Source organism: Geotrypetes seraphini, chromosome 3, assembly GCF_902459505.1.
Source record: "Geotrypetes seraphini chromosome 3, aGeoSer1.1, whole genome shotgun sequence".
In the NCBI taxonomy this organism is placed as follows: Eukaryota; Metazoa; Chordata; class Amphibia; order Gymnophiona; family Dermophiidae; genus Geotrypetes; species Geotrypetes seraphini.
This window is the reverse complement of record NC_047086.1, coordinates 326,006,042-326,028,503: the sequence shown is the minus strand read 5'-3', so window position 1 is coordinate 326,028,503 and position 22,462 is coordinate 326,006,042. Positions and strand designations below refer to the sequence as shown.

The window sequence follows — 22,462 nt, the reverse complement described above, 5'->3', positions numbered from 1 at the left end:
GCAGCCCTGCATTAGGCCATATGAATTTCAAACAGGCCTGTGACTGCCACCTGCTCAGGGCTTGTTCAACCGGTTCCAGAAGCAGACATGCTACACCACCCACAATGCATCAGGAAATGGCACAGCATTGTACCACATTATTACCCTTTGTGTTCCCAGCATTTGCTGTAGTGGCCTAGTAAACAGCAAAAACATCCAGCGCCTCCTAGAGTTCAGAACATGCTGCCAACCAGAGTGTATCTAAGAGGAGGGAAGGTGGAGCACAAAAGGAAAGGGGAAGAGAGCAGGGGAAAATGTAATTGAATAGCAGGAGGGGAAATTGGTGGGGTGAGAGGGAGATGGCTTTTGGGGGTAAAGGTGAAATTATCAGTTTGTTTGGGGGGGAGTGCTGCTTTTGGGAACTGGGGGGGGAAGGATAATGGGAGTGGTCATAGGTGGCACACAGGGATAGTTTAAGAGGCTAGCACTGATGGGAAATTGGAAAGGCATATTTGATATGGGATACATTTGGAATTGAGATGGCTTAGGGAAATCCAATGCTTATTCCTAGGATAAGCAGCATTAAATCTGTTTTACTACTTGGGACCTAGCTGAGTACTTGCGACCTGGGTTGGCCACTGTTGGAAACAGGGCTTGATGGACTTTCAGTCTGTCCCAGTATGTTCTCAACTCATACGTATGTACATATGAATTTAGTCTTTGTTGCAGTGCTCTTCTGGTGCGGATGAACATGTTCTTGTGCTGTAGGTACCTGGTTCTTTTCCTCTGTCCCCATTCTGTAACTCCAGTCTGATAGAGAGTGCTATTTCGCTCTTTAGTTCCAGGTTGTGCAGGATACAGCAGACCATGAATGTCTTGCAAACTTTTACTGATTGTAGCGCATCTGTCTTCCTCATCAATCTAGGCACTTGAATAATGTCTTGAGCAGTTCAAAGGTGTATTTTATGATGGACCTGATTTGCTGGTTATCCTGTCAAAGCACTCCTTAGCTTTGTCATGGGATCTGATGATGGGGGTCATTAGCCACCTCCTCTGTGGGTAGCCTCAATCACCTGTGTGAGATAGAGAGAGAGTGAAAGAATGGACATGAGATTAGTGGAAGATGTGATGAGGTAATACACCAGTTGCCTGAATTATTGGTGGTGTGAGCACATGGACATCTGGGGTGGTATATGTCTTTTTTCAGAATATGTGCATCTTACCTATAAGCCAGCTGCCAGTGTTCTTTCCATTTTCAAACCATTCCATGTATTCTTTAGTGTGCCAGGATATACTGTATGAGTGTGGTAGGATCCAGAGAGAATCGTGAGAAGGTGTTAGTGATAACCCCCTGTGTATTTGCATATTGGAATTCTGCCTGGTATTTGTGACCTGGATTGACCACTGTTGGAAGCAGGATATTGGGCTAGATTAGCGGTCTCAAACACGCGGCCCACAGGCCGCATGCGGCTCTGCAGGTTTTATTTGCGGCCCGCGTTCTGAAGGCATCATTCTCTTCCTTTTGGAGCAGCAGCCGGCTCGTTCATTCAAAGCCGCGAGTTGGCGGCTCCTTGCGCTATCCACTCCTGCATCGGAAGCCTCTCTGATGTCACAACATCAGAAAGGCTGCAGACGCAGGCGCGGATCTCGCAAGGAGCCGCCACCCGCGGCTTTGAATGAACGAGCCGGCCAGACACGCTGCTGCTCTAGTGGCGTACCAAGGGGGGGGGGGCGGTCCACTGTTCTCCCTAGAATGCAGCTCGCGGCTCGTCTAGAGCAGTGGTGCCCAACCTGCTTCCCTTCCCTTCTCACTGCTGCCATCGGGGATCAGGCCGGCACCGTGTTCTTTGATCTCCCTGCTTCTCTTCCCTGCGGGGCCGACCAACTCTGGCGGCACAACGTCAATTCTGACGTTGAGAGGACGTTCTGGCTAGCCAATCGCTGCCTGGCTGATGAACGTCCTTTCCGACGTTAGAATTGACATCGGGCAGCGAGAGTTGGTCGGCCCCGTGCAGAAGAGAAGCAGGGAGATGGCCTGTTCCCGATAGCGGCAGCAGCAGCAGCCTATTCCGCGGCGGCGGTGGCATGGGGGAGGGAAGGAAGGAAGGAAGAAAGAAAGAAGGTGGGGTGGGGACAGGGAGCCAGAAAAAAAAAGCAAAAAATGGGGCACGGAGGAAGGAAGGAAGAAAGAAGGAGGGGGGACAGGGAACCAGAAACAAAGTAAAAAATGGGGCACGGAATCAGAGAAAAACAGACATAGAGAAAGAAAGAAAAAGTTGGGGGAGGGAATGAGGTCTGGAGGAGAGGAAGCATACAGGAGGCTGAAAGAAGGGAAGAAGTATTGGATGCACAGTCAGAAGAATAAAGTGCAACCAGAGACTGATGAAATTACCAAACAAAGGTAGAAAAATGATTTTATTTTCAATTTAGTGATTGAAATGTGCCAGTTTTGAGAAAGAAAAGATATTGAACTTTAAATGTGAGTGCTGCAGAAAAAAATAGAGTACTTGGAGGGCCGCAGAAAAAAGAGTTAATGTCTTATTAAAGAAATGACAATTTTGCATGAGGTAAAACTCTTTATAGTTTATATATCTTTCCTTTTAACTGTTAAAGGAAAGTTTTATAAACTATAAAGAGTTTTACCTCATGCAAAATTGTCATTTCTTTAATAAGACATTAACTCTTTTTTCTGCGGCCCTCCAAGTACCTACAAATCCAAAATGTGGCCCCGCAAAGGGTTTGAGTTTGAGACCACTGGGCTAGATGGACCATTGGTCTGATCCAGTATGACTATTATGCTGTTATGAGACAGTGAAATGCCTTTTCTGTGTGACAGATGGACTCTTTCCCTTTGGGGGGCGGGACTGAGGGCCACTTGGGTGTAGTCAGTGACACAGGGAAAAGGGGGAAATGGATTGCCTTTAGAATTGGGTCATTGTGTGTTTGCTGCTGCTGGTTCTGAAGGAATGTAGTATATGTGAGAAAGGCCTTGAGGAGAAGGCTGACTGAGGCGTATAGTGGCTGTCACAACAGTCCAGAAACTTCCAGTTGTGATGGAGGCTAGTACAGAGGTGACTGAGGTGCTTGTGCAAAGTTTGACTCTTATGAGTGGCGATGTGGAAAAGGGACTCCAGCTGTTGGCAGAGATGGTCAATGGCTTTCTTGTCAAAGCAACAGCCCTATTCGCTGCTTCTCAGTAAGGTCAAGAAACTGTGTCCTAGACCAGTGTTTCTCAACCCGCGGTATGGGTACCCTAGGGGATACGTGGGCCGCCTGTTGGGGATATGTGGCCTGACCGCCAATTTCCACTCATCCATCCGCCACTGCTGCTGCCACCTCCGCCCAAGATCTCCCATTCCTGCCCCCTGCTCCTGCAAGAATCTTCTTGGAGCTGCATTCACTTCTTTAGTCTTCAGCCTTTGGCAGCGCTCCATGCAGTGAGCAGCGCATGCAGCGATTCCGGCACGGCACGTAAGTGGCTGACCCAGAAGCCTTCTCTCAGATGTCAAAGTTGACATTGGAGAGAAGGCTTCTGGGTCAGCCACGTGCAGCGTGTGAGTTGCTACTTGTGCCATCCATTGCGGGAGTACTGCTGGGGGCTGAGGACTGAAGGAAGAGCGAGTGCAGTTCAGACAAGTAAGGGGGACATGATTTTTGCGACTGTTTAAGGTTTGATAATAATTGACTTAGTAGTATTAGAAACAGAGCTTTGTGTTACATTGCAGCTGAAATGGTTTGCATATTTATAATACATACAGGTACTTCCTCTGTCATTAGTGGACTTTCAATCCAAGTTTTATATCTGGGGCAATGGAATGTTAAGTGACTTGCCCAAAGTCACAAGGAGCCACAGTGGAAATCCAATCTGGTTTAAGTGCCTTTTGTGTTAGGGGGCATTGCATGAGTGGATAATTGTTTGTATATTAAAAATAAATGGAAGAAGTTTACAAGAAACCAAGACCTTGGCTGAGATTGGTTGTTTATAAAAATAAATAGAAGAAATGGCATTACGGAAGGGAAGTGACGTCACCGATGCGAATGGACGCCTGAACTAGGAGCACCATTCGTGCCCTGAGCTTATCCCTTCTTCGTGTTGAGTTATCGTGCTGAAAGCCGTCCTTCTTACCTGCTACTGGTGCAGAATTGGTGTGTGGAGGGAATGGCAACCCGCAGAAAGCTCCCCTGTGACAAAGTGGGGCAGCGCACAATGGAACAGGTGCTGAGCAGGGGCGCACGTGGTGGCGATGTTATGGAGTCCAGCGGGAGTGGCGCCGCAAGCCTGGGGAGAATCATAGAGGCAGTGGCTGATATGATCGCTGAGCCGGCCCTGGAACGTCCACCTCCTGACCCGCTAACTAAGGCCGATATGCAGCAATGGATTTTGGAACTTAAATCGGAGATTTTGGCTGTGGTGGTGCAGGAGCTTCGCACGGACCGGGTGGAAGTGGTGGAGACCCACCTGGATAGTTGCGAGGAGAGTGTGACGGGGGTGCAACGAAAACTGGAGGATGTCTTGGCCAAATATCAGCTTTTGCTGGACAAACTGGAAGATTTAGAGAACCGCACCCGGTGCAACAATCTGTGGGTGCGGGGTCTGCCTGATCGACCAGAGTATAAAGATGTGCGGGCCACTGTGCTTAAATTGCTTTGTTGGTTGTTGCAGAGTGAGATTTTGGAACCGAGGATTGAAAGAGTGCACAGGGTGCTGGGTCCCCGAGTTAGCGATCAGCCCAAGGGTATAGTGCTGTGTCTTCAGAGCTTTGTGCTTAAGGAGCAAGTCTTGCAGAGAGCCCGGGAGATGGGTACGGTGACCTGGGAGGGTCATCGCTTGGAATTCTATCACGACTTTGCTGCCAGCACGTTACAGAAACGTCGTACCTTTCGGGAGATGACCAAGGCTCTGCAGCAAAGTAACCTGAGATACTGCTGGACTTACCCTTTTGGGGTGGTTATTACTATTAATGGTGTGCATACTAAGGTCACCTCGGTTCGGGAGGCACGTGCTTTGCTGCAAAAGGAGGGGATTGAGGTCCCGGATGATTCAGGCCCAGAGCAGGGGGGGGGCTCCGAATGCGAGTCAGAGTCCAGCTTCTTTATGCTGGCAGAGAGTGGAGCGAGGTTCCCGAGGAGGTCGTGGTGGGGCCCCCCTCATTCTGCAACAGCATCATCTTCCAATGGCCTCCCTTGATTGCTGAGTGCCGTTGCTGCTCATTCTGGACCTGATGCATACTCCCTATTGGGGACTTTAAGTGTGGGTTTATGGGGGGTGGGGTGGGTCGACCTCTCCCCTATATTTCTGGAGGTTTATAGTCTTGTTGGGGGGTGGCTGGGGGAGGGGTGGGGGTTTCACAGGTTGAGGTTACTGAGTGGGTGAGTGTGTGGTCTGGTTCTATGTTTGGCGGGTGTGTGGTGTGGGTTGGGAGATGATTTGGTTCTGATGCATGGTTGGGAGGGGATATTTGATCTTTGTACACTGTGTGAGACTGTGAGGATGGTTGTTGCTTTGGTTTTGGTTGTTTGTGTAATGGGCGATGGGGACTGTTTACTTCCTGGTATGTTGGTGAGAGGTCTGGTGGATCTCACTTTGGGGGGAAGAGGGATGACGGGATGGGGTGTATTGGGTTGGAGGGGGGTGGTTGGGGGGATGGGGGGAGGGATGGATCATTGCTATGGAGGTCTCCTATTGCTGGCTTTAATTTCTTTTATGGCGGGGCTTAAGTTAGTTTCTTATGGTATCCTCCCTTCCTTTATCCCTCTTTCTTGGAATTCCTCAAACCCTAATACCACCAGATCCTCCCACAAATTAAAACTATCCTTCCCCTCGCTAAAAGGCATTTCCCACACAGGAAAGCTAGGGACCTCCCTCCACTTTAAAATCACTGAGCTTTGGAACAACCTTACCTCCCCTCTTCGGAACTTGAGCTCTCTCCAAGTTTTCCGCAAACATCTGAAAACCTGGCTTTTCTCAAAAAATGTAAGTCTCCCTCCAACTTAGGAATCAAGGAAACTCTTATATCTTGGCATCCCAAGTCCTCTAAATTTTCTTCACACTTCTACCTCTAACCCTCTATTGTAGTTCCTTCCTATTTCTCCTACTGTAAACCGCGTCGAGCTCTACGAACGTGGAGATGATGCGGTATACAAACCTAAGGATTAGATTAGATTAGATTAGATAACATCAGGGGTCTCAACTCTCCTTATAAACGGAGGGCTTTTTCCAGGGAGCTGATTGGATTGCAGGCTGCAGTTTGTTTTGTTCAAACCTGTTGCAATCTCATGAGCACCTTCTCTGGGATTTACGGTTTTCCCAGTCCTTTTGGGCCTCTCGGGTGGGCACTTCTAAGAAGGGTGGGGTGGGGATTTTGATCAGTAAGGGGGTGCGCTGTGAGGTTCGTAGGATGGCCTGGGACCCCCAGGGTAGGTATATCATGGTAAAGACTTTGATTGAGGGGAGCTTGTACTCTTTGGTCAACATTTATGCAACTAATGAGAGACAGGGTACCTTCTTTCGGGAGTTGGTGTCCAGAATTCTACAGTTCAAGGGAGGATCTTTGATCTTCTGCGGGGACTTTAATCTTAACGTGACCCCTCACTTGGACAATTTGGGGAAAACTGGCAGCTATGGGAGGCGGAACCGTAAGTTATTGCGGGAGGCTCTTGCTTCGTTAAATGTCGAAGATGGTTGCATTGGCTGCATCCGCTGGTACGGGATTATACCCATTTTTCTACAGCACATGCCTCTTATTCCAGAATTGATTATATTTTTGTAGAGCGCAGCCTGCTTCGACGGGTGGATAGGGCGGGGATTGAATGGGTTACTTGGTCGGATCATGCGCCTGTCTGGATACAACTTGTAGGTGAGGGAGGTGGTTCGGGATGGAAATATTGGCGCTTTAATGATAGCCTTTTAGATGATCCCGGTGTGGTGGCTCAAATTGAGGGGTGGCTCCGTGAGTATCTAGATTTGAATTTAGAGTGTGGAGCATGTTCGGATAGCTATCTGGCTTCGGCATCGTTGCCCCGGATTGCGGAGGTGGATGTGGGGCGGTTGGACTGCCCACTTACAGTGCTTGAGGTGAGGGGAGCCCTACGGTCCATGAAAGTGGGCAAGTCTCCTGGGCTAGATGGTTTTACTGTACGGTATTATAAGCGCTGTCAGGATTTCTAGTTGCTTCCTCTCCTGCAGTTCCTTAATTCTCTGGAAGGGGATGGTCAGCTTCCCTTTTTCATGCGATTGGCGGGGGTTACCGTGTTGGTGAAAGAGGGGAAAGATCCTATGCAGTGTGCCTCCTACCGTCAAATATCTTTTCTGGGGGTGGATACTAAGATTTTCATGCGGATTTTGGCAGATCGTTTGAGTTGGATTCCTCGGTTGATTCACCCTGATCAGTCGGGGTTTGTGGTTGGTTGGCAGGTGGGGGATAATGTTAGGCGGGTTTATAATTTGCTAGAGTGGGCCCGGGGGAGGGCACCGGAGGCAATTTTCTTGTACATTGATGCTGAAAAGGTAGGGTCTTTTGGGCCTTTTGATAGGGTCTCTTGGGCCTTTTTGTTTCAAGTTTTGGAATCTGTTGGCCTTGGTCCACGCATGCGGGAATGGATTCGTATTCTGTATTCCTGTCCTGTGGGATGCATTAAGGTGAATGGGGGTTATTCTGACACTTTTTCTTTAGCACGGGGCACGCGCCAGGGATGTCCTCTCCCCTTCTCATTCACAGTAGAGCCTCTGGCGCAGCGGGTGCGAGGGAATAGAGATATTAGGGGTGTGTCTGTGCCGGGAGGGGACTATAGACTGACTCTTTTTGTGTATGACCTTCTCTTTACGGTTGAAGACCTGGAGGTCTCTTTGCCGGCTATCCTACGGGAGTTGGACGCTTTCGGGGTGGTGTCGGGGTTTCGTGTTAATGTAGGGAAATCTGAGTTGCTTAATGTGAATTTGTCTAATGATAGGGTGGATATCCTGAAGAGATGTTTTTCGTTTCGGTGGGTTAAGCATTCACTGCGTATCTTGGTGTTTATTTTGGCCCGCCTGACTCTAGTGTTTATGATCTTAATTACCCCCCGTTGTTTTGCCGCATTCAGTTGGATCTGGATAGCTGGGGGAACCAATATTTTGCTTGGTTAGGCAGGGTGGAGATAGTGAAAATGATGGTGCTGCTTTGCCTTTTGTTTTTGTTCCAGGTGCTTCCGGTGTGGGTTAGTAAGCGGACCTTGGAAGGGATCCAATGGAGCATTCTTTGCTTTATTTGGGCAGGGCATAGGCTGCACGTGAGTCGGATGGTTCTTTATTTGAGTTGGAGAGAGGGGGGTTTGGCGGTCCTTAATGTGTTGAAGTACTATCAGGCTGCTCAATTGCGTGCTCTCTTGGAGTGGCAGACACAGTATCCGAAGCCTTGGGTGGTGATCAAGCAGGTCTTGGTGAGTGGGGTTCCGTTGCTATATCGTCCCTGGTTGCCTGAGAGGGTGCGGGTGGAGGGCAGTCTGTCCTCGGTGGACACCTCTTTGAGGGTTTGGCGATTGGTTCGGAAGGGGTTGTTGTTGGGTAGCCGTCACTCGTGGTATTCCCTGTTGCATAATCCTGATTTTGTGCCTTGTAGAGGAGAGGGGGTGTTTGCGCGTTGGGAGACCCAGGGATTGGTATGTTTGGGGCAGTTGTGGGATTTGGCTGCGCATCGCGTATGGTCCTTTGGGGAGATTCAGACTTGTTATGGTCTGCCTTCTCGAGATTTATTCCTGTATTTACAAGTTCTTCATTATTTACAGATCTCAGGGATCGTGGGAGACCTGAGTGGAGGAAAGACACCCTTTGAGCTGTTACTGGGCCCGATGCTTCGGAAGGGGACTTTGTCGGCTCTGTATGGGTGCCTTAATGTTCGGGGAGATGCTGTGCTACCTTATATGAAAGCCTGGGAGGGGGATTGGGAATCCGCTATCCCCTGGGATACTTGGGAGGTTGTTTGGAGGGAAGTGTCTTCTGCGGGTCTAGCGGCCTTCCTGCTTGAAAATGGGTACAAGGTCCTTTTTAGGAGGTACTACACCCCTCAGGTTTTGGCTAAGTGACGAGGGGGTGGGATGGGTTTATGTTGGAGGGGGTGTGGGAAGGTGGGTTCATATCTCCTTATGTGGTGGTTGTGTGTGAGGGTTCAGGGCTTCTGGGCTGAGGTTTTTATTCATATTTCACGGATTCTGCAAAAGCAGGTCCCGGTGGATTGGCGCCATGCTCTCCTTTTTTGGCATCAATTGGATCTTGAATGGGGAGAATCCCTGTTTTGTAAGCTGGCTTTTACTGCTGCCCGGTTGGTATTGGTCTCCTCCTGGAACCAGGTGGTGCCTCTTTCGTGGCTGCTGGTAGAACAGCAGGATTGGCAGCTTCTTTACCACCTCACAGCTTTGCAACATGGTAAACAACATGGGTATGCCTCCATTTGGTTCAGCTTCCGGGTGCACTCCTCGTAGGATTCCCTAGCAGGGTTGGAGAGGGATGTCGTATATGAGATCCTAAGGGATGTGAGACTGGTTGGGGGATATCTTTTTGCCCCTTTACTTTTCTTTTTGCGTTAGGAGGTCTTTTACTGGTTTGTGGCTTAGGTTGTGGCATCTGTCCTAGAGGGGGTGGGGGGGATACGCTAGGTTTACTGTGGGGATTTGTTTCTTGTTGCTTGTGCTATGGACTGGGATGTGGTAGCCTTATTTTCTATTGATTGTACTTTTTTTGTACTATTCATCATTCTTGTTTGTATTTGCTGATGTACTTTATTTTTCTTCAGTAAATAAAAAGCTTTTATTTTAAAAAAAGAAGAAATGGCATTACAATTAATACTATTATTATGGGGGTGGAGTTTGGGTGGGGGTACTCGGTTGGTATTTGTTAGGCATAGGGGATACTTGGTTTGAAAAAGTTGAGAAACACTGTCCTAGGTTATATATCCAGTGTCTCTCTTCTTCCAATGTACATTATACAGTAGAAAATGAGACGGTGGGATTATCCTGAAAAAAAGTTAAGTTGGGAAAACTGTGCGAATTGAAGTTTTTTCCCATGAATTTGATTGTGCTTGATCAGAATTTAATTTTTTTTTTTTTAAGTCCATCCTGGGTTCGCTCAAAGCCACTGATTCCATAAAGTTCCATTTTTCTTAAAATTTGCTATTCTTGGAGCTAATTTCTTGGTATTATAGCTATATACTTAGCAATGATACATGGATAAAAACACATTTTATGCAAAAAATCTAGCAGTATTTTATTAAATGAACTTTTAATATCTGCAATTTTTTATGTAAAATAACAGAAATTTAGCATATGTACTTAGCTATTAGATAAACACATACACTTTGGTGTATTCAAATACCAATAGCATTCCAAACACTCACACATTCAATGTCTTCTTAAGATAGGATAAAGCCTATGAATGCTGTTCAAATCCTTGCAACAAGGTCTCATGCTGCACTGGATCTGTGTTGATACCAATGAATAGTTGGCAATTCCAGTGGACATATGGTTTGAAGATGCAAACTTCTATACTGCTGTACAGTTTGTCAAAACAGTGAAGGTGATTAACAATACAGCCAAGTGGGATGTTAAACTGATAACTAACTTTTTCCACAGACCACAGTGCAGCATGAGACCTTGTTGCAAGGAGTTGAACAGTATAGCAAACTTTATCCTGACTATCTCAAGAAGACATTCAGGCCCATATTCTATAAAAAGCAACTTAAGTTAGGTGCCTAACTTAAGTTGAAAATGCAGTTTAAAAACACAAAGATTAAAAACAAAAACAAAAACTGTAGGTGCCTATTGACGCCTTAAAAAATGGTGCCTGCATCGCACCTACAGAGGCGCTTTATGACACCTAATGCCATTGTAGGAATGGCTAATGCTGGTGTGGTGGTGGTGTTAGGTATTGTAAAGCACCTCTGTAGGTGTGATTCACGTGAAAGGCGCCAAAAATGTAGGCCTTGAAAACCCCGGCCTACATTTACCAAAGCCGTGATTCTATAAATGGTGTCATTGCATGATTGACACATGATCAGTGGCTGTTTTTAAGGTGGCAGCTTCCACCGGCGCCGTTTATGTAATGTAATAAATACTCAGATAAAAAGAAACCTTGTGGATAGTATCAAAGCAGCAGCATTATAAAAATACAGAGAAGTCTATATTGATATGAGTCTATGTGGGGTGACTGTACTGAATCTGTAAATCAATCAGCTCTGTCTGTAAAAGCAGTCTATCCAAGTCACCAGGTCATAGTACGCACAGTGCAAAAATAAACAACACAAATCTTCAAATTTATGTTGTTTCTGTACATAATGAAGGTTTCACTTTTATTTGAATATTCATTACATTTATTGTTTACTGTTATTATATTTATTCATCTGCTTTTTATCTTATTCACTATATTTATACATGTTCTTATCATTTACTTGTGAGTTTAATTGAAGTTCCAACTTAGCTTACCTAGTTTTTCCATCATTTTTAAAGTATTTCGTTTTACAATTATGGCATTCTAGAGACCATATTTTATTGATTTCTGATGTTCTAAGTTGGTTTGCCCTAATTTTTTATGTTTTTATTAGGTTTCTCAGATTTTGTATGCATGTCTTTAGTTTCAATGGTTGGAACGCACAAGTGACATCATTGGAACACATTGATGTCATTAGAACACATAAGACCAGTTTCTATGTTTTTTAAGAGTCCCCCCCCCACACACACAGACCTACATACTCCCTCTTCTACAAAGCTGCGAGGCAACAGCCCCGAAGCCCTTTAAATCTCTATGGGCTTTGGGGCCGATACCGCGCAGTCGCGGCTTTGTAGACGAGGGGGATATTTTTAAATGCAATATTAGACATCTTTTTTTATTCTTATATCCCTTATTTATGTATTTTAGATAGCTCTTTTCTGTGGCTGTTTTTTTCTGTGTGTGCATTTTGAACATTTTAGATAGGTCTGATAATTTGCATAATTTGTCAATCTTTGAGATTTAAGTTAGGTTGTAACCACATGACAGCTTGATTGCTAGTCTTCAAGGATCCAGGTGCATTAGTTTTGACCTAATATATTTCTGTTCCCATATGCCTTATGATGAAGAACACTAACTATTTTAATAGCCTTCCTCTTGCTGGACGCAGTACTCCAGGTGAGAGCGCACCATAGCCCGGTACAGCGGCATGATAACCTTATCCGATCTGTTTGTGATCCCCTTCTTAATCATTCCTAGAATTCTGTTCGCTATTTTCGCCGCTGCCGCACATTACGCGAACGGCCTCATCGACTTGTCGATCAGAACTCCCAAGTCTCTTTCCTGGGAGGTCTCTCCAAGTACCGCCCCGGACATCATGTATTCGTGCAAGAGATTTTTGTTACCGACAAGCGTCACTTTACACTTATCCATGTTGAACTTCATTTGCCATGTCGATGCCCATTTCTCGAGCTTGATTATATCACATTGCAGATCTTCGCTATCCCCCAGTGTCTTCACTACTCTGAATAATTTCATATCGTCTGCAAATTTAATCACCTCTCTCGTCGTACCAATGTCCAGATCGTTTATGTTTAAATCATGTTTATTGAGCAACAGACAGCAAACACACCAACACGTGAACCAGCAATACAAAGAAAGATCATCACAACCAGGGAAGAGCAAGCTCAAACATTTTACAATTTCAACCTCCAACTCCAATCCCAGCCCGCCCCATCCACCCCCCATCCAACCACCCACCCCAAGGCAAGAGAGCAAAGAAATAAAATTGAGAGAAGACAAGGAAAAAATAAAAATAAATATAGGATGAGAGGAAATAGCAAGAACAAGAATTGCATCCTGTGACGTGTACAGCAGCTCAGAAGTTCATAAGTCTACTCCTTGTGACAGGAGAAAAGGAGTTCCAGAAGGGCCCCTAAATGTGCATAAACCGCCGGCCTGCTGCAGATTCCAGAGTTTTGAGCTGGGTGCGCTCCATTTTCAGCAAAGTGGTCATATGTTGTCTCCATAGGTGAAGAGTAGGGGCCCGCTGCTCCAGCCAAAGCTTTCTTTGTTTGTGGAATTGTGGCATCTATTATATCCATTTGAGGTTTTATTCGACCCTCATCTACTACGTACCCCAGGTAGTGAACCTCCTGACATCCTAGGATTTTGGGATTGGTGGTCAGCCTAGACTCTCTTAAGTTGCCCAGAATGGCCTCTAATTGGATTAAGTGCAACTTCCAACTGGTACTTGATGGGGTCTCAAGAGGTGATTTACCAAGCGCAGGACCGTAAATTGAAAGAAGCCCTGAGGTGTAGAAAAGGCTGTTTTCTCCTTGGCTTCTTGTGCAAGGGGTACCTGCCAATACATTTTAGTTAGGTTCAAGATGAAGATGAATTGAGCTTTTCTTAATTGTTTGATTAACTCATCCATCTCAAATTTGGAGACGGTATTTACTTTTCGGAAGTCAGTGCAGAGTCTGATACTGCCTTTGAGCTTGGTTACCATCACTAATGGAGAGGACCAATTGCTGGTGGACTCCTCTATGACTCCCAGATTTAACGTTTTGGTGACTTACTTCGCAAGTGCTTGCTGCCGAGACTCGGGAATCCAGTAAAGATATTGCCATATGATTATTCTAGGCTCCTTGATGATTTCCTGCATAGCTAGATGGTATCGTAGAGAAGGCATCATGGTTCTGATATACATGTTGGTCTAGATCTTTCCTTTGGCAGGGTTGAAGCTGATTTGAGACTGGTACCCGGGTGGAGGCAGGTTCTACCCTGCCTACAGGTCCAAAGCCATCGCACTGGTCTAACACTGCTGTCATGGGGGATCCATTTTTTTAACAGATTAATATGAAATACTCTGGTCTTTTTCCTTCAGTCTGGCTAAGTTACTTTATAATTCACCAGCTCCATCTGGGCTATGATTTCATAAGGGCCTTGCCATTTGCATAGGCGCTTACTCTCTGAAGAAGGCAATAAGACCAGGGCCTTATCACCAGGCTGGAGGATTCTCTGTACTATTCTGACATTATAAGCATGTTTGTCTCTGCTGGGCCTTTTCCAAACATTTTCTCGTGACTTCCCCTGCCTTTTCTATCCTGTCTTGCATTGTGAGTATGAATTCAGCTAAGTTTCTCCCCTGGCTTGGTTCTTCTTCCCAGATTTCCCTGACTATGTCTAGAATCTCATGGGGCCTCCTCCCATACAGCAGCTTGAAGGGTGAGAACCCTGTCAGACTTTGGGGTTCGTCCCAGATGACATACATGACATATAGCAGTAAGGTGTCCCAGTTCTTTCTGACACAGACTGCTTAAGCATTTGTTTGAGGGTTTTGTTAAACCTCTCTACCAATCTACTGGTTTGAGGGTGATAAACTGACATCTGCAGGCTCTTAACTTGCAACAAAGTACACAATTGCCTCATGGTCTAGAATATGAAAGTAGTGCCTTGATTTGTAAGGATTTCATTGGGGATGTCCACATGGGCAAACACCCCACAAGGCATTCACTACTGTTTTGCTTTTCATATTGTGTAGAGAAATAGCTTCTGGGTATCTGGTGGCATAGTCTAGTATGACCAGGATGTACTTTTTTCTTCATGTAGTCCGCTCTAGAGTTCCTACAAAGTCCATTGCAATCCTCTCAAAAGGTACATTGACCAAAGGCATGGGCACGAGGGGAGCGGGTGTAACCCGGGTAGGACTGCTCACCTGACAGGTTGGGCATGCTTGGCAAAAGAGGTCCACCTGCTTATAGATGCCTGGCCAGTAGAACCAGGCCAGGATGCGCTCTCAGGTCTTGTCCCTTCCTAAGTGGCCTCCTAACAGATGTCTGTGGACCAGCTTCAGATCTTTGTTTATGAACTGCTTGGGAACTAGCAGTTGTTCTACATCAGGGGTGTCCAACCTTTTGGCTTCCCTGGGCCGCATTGGCCAAAAAAAATTGTTTCTGGGGCCACACACTGCAGCAAGACAGAGGAGGGAGCCGGCAAGATGGTAAACACCCGGGGGCAGCAGAGGAAAACACTGCATCACCCTCGACCGGGGCCACACAAAATACTTCACGGGGCTGCAGATTGGACACCCCTGTTCTACATCCTCTCCTTCCAGGTGCTCTTTATCTACCCTGTATACCAGATCCTGTTTAATGATGAAATATGGAGTGGCTAGTTTACCTGAGCTTTGCGGTCCCACTAAGGTTATCATTTGGGCTCCAGCCTCTCAAAAGGATTCATCTTCCACCTGGGCTCTTTTGTATGCCTCTGAAGTTCCCACATTACTCCTATTAGATGAACCGTCCAATAGGTTCAGTTCTGCAGGCTCCTCGCTCCTGGGGTCGGGGACCATGTCTATGGCAGCTCCTGTAACGGGAACACAACCCCATTTTTCCCCACAAAGAGGTCTGGTTCCTCTCAGGAAAAGAGCTCCTGAAAACTGGCTTTCTCATAACTAGGGGGTCCTGTATGCACTTGATTCCCCCATTTTTGGGAAGTCCTTCCCCAATACCACAGGGTAAGGTATCTAGGGCAAAACAGCTGCTTCTAACTGGGCCACTCTGATGGGTTGTGAGGAGTATTTGAGTCATAAAGTTGTGTCTGTGTCACCATGCACCCAGGTTAGTCCTACTGTTTTAGTGTAGGGTGACTAAGGGTTTTTTATGCCCACTTTGTTGATGAGAGTAGGATACAAATTCCCCTCCATCTGCACCTACATTATGCCACTCTTACCATGTTACAGGAATGGTTGGTGGAGTTCACATCTATCTCTTTCTGGCCTGCTCCTGGACAATCCCTCGCGAAATATCCTCTAGATCCACAGGTGAAACAGACAGGAGCCGGGTCTCGGCTTCTTGATCCCTTCAAAGGTGCAGCATTTGGAGTGCTCCAAATCTTCCTGGTCTTGTTTCCTGGGAGAACCTGAGATTTGGGCTGAGTTAGGGCTTTCCTTCTTAATTCTGGCATGGTTGGACTCTGTCATCCTATCGGACCTGGACTCCTGGACTTGCAGTTGTCGTGGGCTCCCTCAGGATCCAACTATGCCTTGTAAAAGGCTTTAGCTGCTTTTACTGCTCTCTCAGGGGTTAAGTCTGGGTGTCATTGGACCTTCTGTCGCATTGGTTGATGCAGGAATTGTTCAGTGAGTACCTCTTGGGCTCCTTGCAGTCTCCTCTGGATGAAGTCATCTACACCCAATCTCCTGGAGCCAGAAAAAATAACTTTGGGGGTTTTATTTTCCCTTTAAGTAAGCCTTCTGAAACCCCTGCCGGTAAACCTCCACTGTGCATCTAGCTCTTGTCAGAATTGCCTCCTTCACCTGGGCTTAGGAGGATACCAAATAATGATTCCTGTGCTTTAATATCTTGCTTTTCCTAGTCCTACATAAACTTTTGTAAACCAAATCGAGCCTCATTGTTGGGAAGAATCGGTATATAAGATCAAGGATTGGATTGGATGTCTTGGAATGCTGTTTGACTGCTGTCGATTAACAAATTACCTAGATATGCAGTCCAGGTGTTTACTGGCCAACCTGCCATTCGACTACTCTCTCAAAGTTTGTTAAACTTTTATCATCCTCCAGCACAATTTTCTTCAAAACTGTAGCTGGAGGGCTCAGTTTGGGTGTGATTGCTAGTTGGACAGGAGCTGGGGCCTGAGCTTGTAAGGCTTGGCATAACCCCACAAGAGTTTGGATTAACTGTTGCTTTTTTCTCAGATGGGTCTGCATGAACTGTTGCCACTGTTGCTGGCCCTCTAGTACTATCAGCTGAATCAAATGTTCCATGTTTCCACTAATTTGGGGTTTGTCTGGTGGAATTGGACCATAGCAAGGAAAAAAAAAACAACCAACTCCTGTTTGTTCAGCTCTGATTAGACTTCTGGGCTCTGACTTGGGGCAAAGCTACCCTTCTTAAACCCCTTTGAAAGAGAAAACAAACAAAAACCCCTGCAATATTTACAGTATAGTGAAGTCCCCAATTAATGCTGAATTATGGGTCAGCCTCTTTAAAACAGAGACTTTAGGCTCCCAGTGGTGCCTCCATATTATACCAGTGGAGGACCAGGTGTCACAGTCAGATTGTGGGGTGATCAAAAGAAAACTCTTTAATTCCACAGCAGTGTGGAACCTGATTCTTCTCCTATTAAAAGGTTTATGCTTTAAAGAAAATACAATATGCTTCTTCAGTTTGCACTCAATTCAATCCTGGTTCTTTGTTTGGCTGAACTGCCCCGCCAGAGTCAGCAGTCCAGTTCCAGGAGCAGCTTTAGATAGTAGATAGTCACCCCTCTTAGCCAGACACTGAAACAGAGGTAGAATTCTATTATAGCAGTCCCTTACCTCAGGCAGAAACAGACTAGAGCTCCTTCTCAGCTTTCCCACTCTTCCTTCAGTCTGGGTCCCCTCTCTCTAACTCTGGATCTTCCTTTTTCCTGAGCTACTTCCTGGTTTTTCCCTCTTTTTCCCTCCCTGAGGCTCTCTCTCTGAGCTGCATTTGCTTTGCCCTGCACTGGCCAAAATGGGGAGTGCTGGTTTTCCTCGAGAGACAGTTTCAGTCTGGGGGAAAATAGTTTGCAGGGGAAGAAGTAAGGTTTCATAGTCTGTCACAGGGACCATGTCATGGGCAGAGAATGTGTATAGAAGGCATTTTGGTCTGGATTCTCTAAATGATGCTAGTATTTTAGGCGCCTAAACTCAGTAACAAACACCGCTTAAATAATGTTTTTCACTGATTTTAAAGGCACCTGCTAGTATCTGAAATCAAACCTCAGTACACACTTTATAGAGCCTAATATCACTGTAGGCATGGCTAACTCCAGAAGTGGCATTGGGCGCCATAAAGCACCTTCAAAGGCACGATTTACATCAAAGGTAGACTCCGGAATTGTAGGCCTGGAAAACTCTTGCCTGCATTTCTGGTGCCTACCTTTGCCAGAGGCGCGATTCTCTAACTGTTGCCATCATATGATTGACATGCTTATAAGGCAGCCGCCAACAACGATGTTGATTAAAGAATCTGGGCGTTTATGATTAGCACACTGCAAATAATGCATTCTAATGGACACTTTTTGCAGTTATTGTGGAAGAACATAGCACTTTCTTATTCTGAGCATAGTACTGCACAGTATCTGCAAATTTAACGTGGTACTTGTAGTGGCAAATGCTGGGATTGCCCCCAGTGGTTGCCATGTTAAATTTGCATATACTCCATGGTAACATCTCTTTTTTAAAAAAAACTTCTTTATTCATGGTTAAAATTATAATTGTGCACAGTAAATGATGCATTTACATAAGATATTAATATCACAGCACAATAAACTTGTTAAAAATGACAAAAATTATTTTCCCCCACCCATTTATCCAATTGACCAAAAACTCATAAAATTACCTATAAACGACCTTTCTATACCTATCTCTCCTCTCTCTCTCTATATATATATCTATATGGTAACATCTCACATTAAGCAATAGTAACAGTAAATTTTACCCTGGCTTAGTAAAAAGGCCCTTTAATGCCATTTGGTGAACACTTGAGTCAAAATCATGTACACATATTTCTAAAGTAGAGAAATACGCTCACAAATTCAAATAAGGTCATTTGTTTATAAATAGTTATAAATTTAAAGGATGTTAATTTCCTTTATAAAGGATCTGATTTGTTACAATATATTATATTTCTTCAGATGTTCCTTGATTAAAACAGATCCTTTGTAAATATTTTTGTTGATGACATTTAAATAATACAGGGGTCAATTTTCTAAAAACGTGCTCAGTTTGTAAATTCATAAAGATTTTCAGCCAAACTTAATTGAATGGGAAATAAATGAAAGAGGAAGAGAGAACATTTGGCTGAAAAAATCACCAAATTTTTGACTCTTAAAACTTGAAACCCTAAATTTATATGTGGAATTCATGTGCCTAGATGTGAAAATAAGAACTTCACTTCCCCTATCCTGACTCCACCTCTATATTAGTACCCACACCATGAGATTATAAATGTATCAGCCCCAGTCATTGTTCAGTGGGGCCAATTTTTGTCCATCTCCCAGGGTAACAATTGAAAATTGACCCCATACCTTCCACTTATGGATTGCAGCCTTTTACATTTTCCTCTAGAAGTTTCTCTTGATTTGATGTTCTTTTACTTTTGACAATGAATCTCAAATTAATAGAGGAACACTGACTTTTTTTTTATTCTTCCTTAGGTTTTGCTTCTGCTTTCCCTACTCTTTTTGATTCCTGTTTTCAGCCCCTGTTTCCTTCTGTATCTCAAGCATTCCCTATACAATCTGAAATCAAAGATTCTCTTCCTCTCCTGGATGAAAATATGCACCAGTCTGTCCTACATATGCCTGAAGATTTAGGTATTATACTCTTGTCTTGTACCTTTTCTATCAAGTTTTGGTAAATTATTGTTGTTTTACTTTAGGGGACAAATATGTCTACTGATGCAGTCACTAATTGCAGCAATACAGTTCAAAAATTTATAAATGATTTCTTCAGCTGGTCAGCATAGCTGACTAAACGTTGGATATGGTAATTAATAATGGTTTCTGGGTTTTTTTTTAAACCTTTTGAACCAAATTTTCTATAGTGTGTAATCATAAACATGTTTAGTGGTGGGTAGGGCAGAAAATTTCAGGGTTTTTTTTTACCCTGATTGTTAAGAGGAATAGGTAAGAAAGTGTTATATGATGTCTGACAATTAAGTTAATAAACTTGTCACCTTGCGCTTACTTTGGCAGCACTGTACAAACTACTCGGTAAGGTTTCATAACCTTGTTATATCAGTGTCTCACAGCTGTGTTTGTGGCGACGTTTGGCTGTGTCTTGCTGAGTGGCATTCATTATTTTTGTTGCATGTTTTTGTGTGCCGTCGCAAGAATGTCAGAGCTTGAATTAGAGCAACAAACAAACATTACATTATCCTAGGACAAGCAGGCAGCATATTCTCATATGTGGATGACATCATCCATGGAGCCAGGTACGGACAGTAGTAAAAGTGTATTGCCACTTTAAATTTTTTAGAAAGTTTGCCACTGCCCGCACCGCAGATGCGCAAGTGCCTTCCTGCCCGACGCCAGCTCGCAGTACCTCAGTTCTTCATTTTCTGTGGATCAAAGAAGTGCTTTTTTCTGGACTCTGTCCAGCATGTTGGTTTCCCGTCAATGTACTTCTGGCTTTTTGCCACCTTTATTTTATTTCTTACTATTTTACTATTTTCTTTGGTCTGTAAAAAAAAAAAATGTTTATTATTTTCCGTTTTACCTCAATCAGGCCTTTGACCCTCTGTTTTTCTATCTTGACAGTTTTTTCTCTTCTTTGTCACCATTGAGCTTAACCTTGCAGCTGAGATTTTTCTGTCCATGTTGAAACTATCAAGCGGTTTTAAAAAGTGCTGTCAGTGTGAATCACTGACCCGCATAGTTGGTGTTTGCAGTGTTTGGGCCCTGAACATCAGGTATTCACCTGTACACATTGCTCTACCTTACAAAAACGCTCATTGAAGGCTCGTCACATCCAGCAGGAGAAGCTGTTCAGCACGACAATGGACTCTGGAGAGAGATAGCATTCGGTACTGGTAGCACTGACATCAGATTTCATTCCAGCATCAGGGAAGCCTGCTAAGAAGCCAACCTTTTCCCAGCAAGCGTCGCAGGCCTCCACAGCATCGAGTCCCTCAATGCAGGCCAAATGTCGGCACCAACGCTCTCCTTCAGTTAGGCTGTGTCTCCTTCAAGGTGTGCATCCTCATTTAGGTAATTAACACCCTCGACACCCTGCCATCCCGATGGCACCAGCTGTTGAGCCAAAGGTACCGGTGCAAATCTTTTGAAAACATGTGACATTGGTGACATGTTCAAGTTGCAATCAACACCAGTGCTTACATCGACTCCCTCGGTATCGAACCAGCCTAAGCATATCACTCTGAGGCCACATGGTACTGATTCCAGGTCTACACTATGATGATGATCTACTTCCTATCAGCGCTCTTCCAGTAGACATCAGCGCTCTTCATCATGGCATCGATCCTCCAACTCAAAGTGTCGACATTCTTCATCGAGGCCTTGATGCTCTCTATCGAAGCACCGATGCTCTTCATCGGAGCATAGATGCTCTATGTTGAAGCATCGTCATTCTCAATCACGTTGATCCTATGCTTCCAGAAACAGATCTTCGTGTCCTTCCTCATCTTCATCAGATCAGTACCGACGACATCAAGGAAGTTCTCGCCGATCCAATTAGTCACTTGGGGACTTGTGAAGTTGACTCTGATCTCTCTCGTTACGTACTGACTCTGAATGTGAGCTTGCTTTAAATGCTCCTGAATCATATGATATTCCTTCAGATCCATCTCCATCTCCTCCTAAAAGAAGGTCTCCTGAAGGATTTTCCTTTCCTAGATATATTTAACAGTTGGGAAAGGCTCTCCCTGTCAAATTAGAGGCTGACACTGAGCTCCTTGAAGCCTTGGATTTTGATGAGCCTTCTAAGAAGCTTCTTAGTTGCCTTTTACCTGGTCTCCTCAGAGGCGCTCTTTAAAAATTGGGAGACTCTTCTTTCTGTCACCTTAGCTCCATGAAAGATTGATTCACTCTACAGAATAATATTTTGTCCTGGTTTTGATAAGCCACAACTTCAACATCAATTGTTGCTTGTGGAATCAATCCTTAAAAAGTCCTCCAGCTCCAGGGTTTATGCTTCTGCACCACCAGGATGTGAAGGTTGTACTATGGGCAAATTTGGTCACCATCTTTACCAAAATTCTGTGTTAGCTAACAGAGTAATTAATTACAACTTCTACTTTTTTTTACCTTAAGCATCTTACAAAGAAATTGGCTGATTTTGAGCATCATATTCCCTCAGACCATTTTGCAGATTTTCAACAGACTACTCACAGTATCCTTCAAAGAAATTTTTTTTTTTAATTTTAAATTTTATTAATTAGTTTTATAGCCCATCCTCCCCAAGAGCCCGGAATGGGTTATAAGGATACGTACACAGTAATTTTCAGGATCAATAACATACAAGCTACAGGATCAATAATGAGCTACTGAAAATTAAGATGGTTGGCAAGAATGGATTTTGATGCATTCAAACTCACATCTAGAGCATCTGCTATGTCTGTTGCTATGAAATGTCTTGCTTGGCTGCAAGTTTCTGATATGGATATTAACCTTCAAGATTGCTTAGCTAACATCCCATGTCTTGGTGAGGAGCTCTTCGGTGACAGAATAGAGGCAACTACTCAAAAGCTCACTCATCATGAACAGAATTGGAACTCTTTAAACAGATCTAAGTCTAAAAGTCAACAAACTAAGCCTGCGGAAAAATTCAGTTCTTATTCATACAAGAAAAATTATCCAGCCACATCCTCTTCTACAAAGCCTCCACCACAGAAGAGACAAAAACAACAGAAGTCCCAGTCTTTGGCTCCTCAAAACCCAGCTCAGTCTTTTTGATATACTTCTAGAGAGCATGGCCAACATTCCTCCTCAGCCTCTTCCCCAACCCATTGGAGG

General features: G+C 44.7%; 1 protein-coding gene across 8 annotated transcripts in view; it reads left to right on the top strand.

Moving 5' to 3' along the window:
- RALGAPA2 (Ral GTPase activating protein catalytic subunit alpha 2) overlaps positions 1-22,462 on the top strand; it is a 1,036,168-nt gene that overhangs the window by 412,661 nt on the left and 601,045 nt on the right. For 7 of the 8 annotated variants that reach the window (XR_004538694.1, XR_004538695.1, XM_033936255.1 and 4 more), the window contains one exon: positions 19,145-19,303. The exons of the other annotated variant lie outside the window; for it this stretch is intronic. Coding sequence is in view for 5 of the 7 variants with exons in the window: in XM_033936255.1 (XP_033792146.1) it covers positions 19,145-19,303 (159 nt within the window). In the remaining 2 variants the exon portion in view is untranslated. The remainder of the gene's footprint in view (positions 1-19,144; positions 19,304-22,462) is intronic. 8 annotated transcript variants of the gene reach the window in all.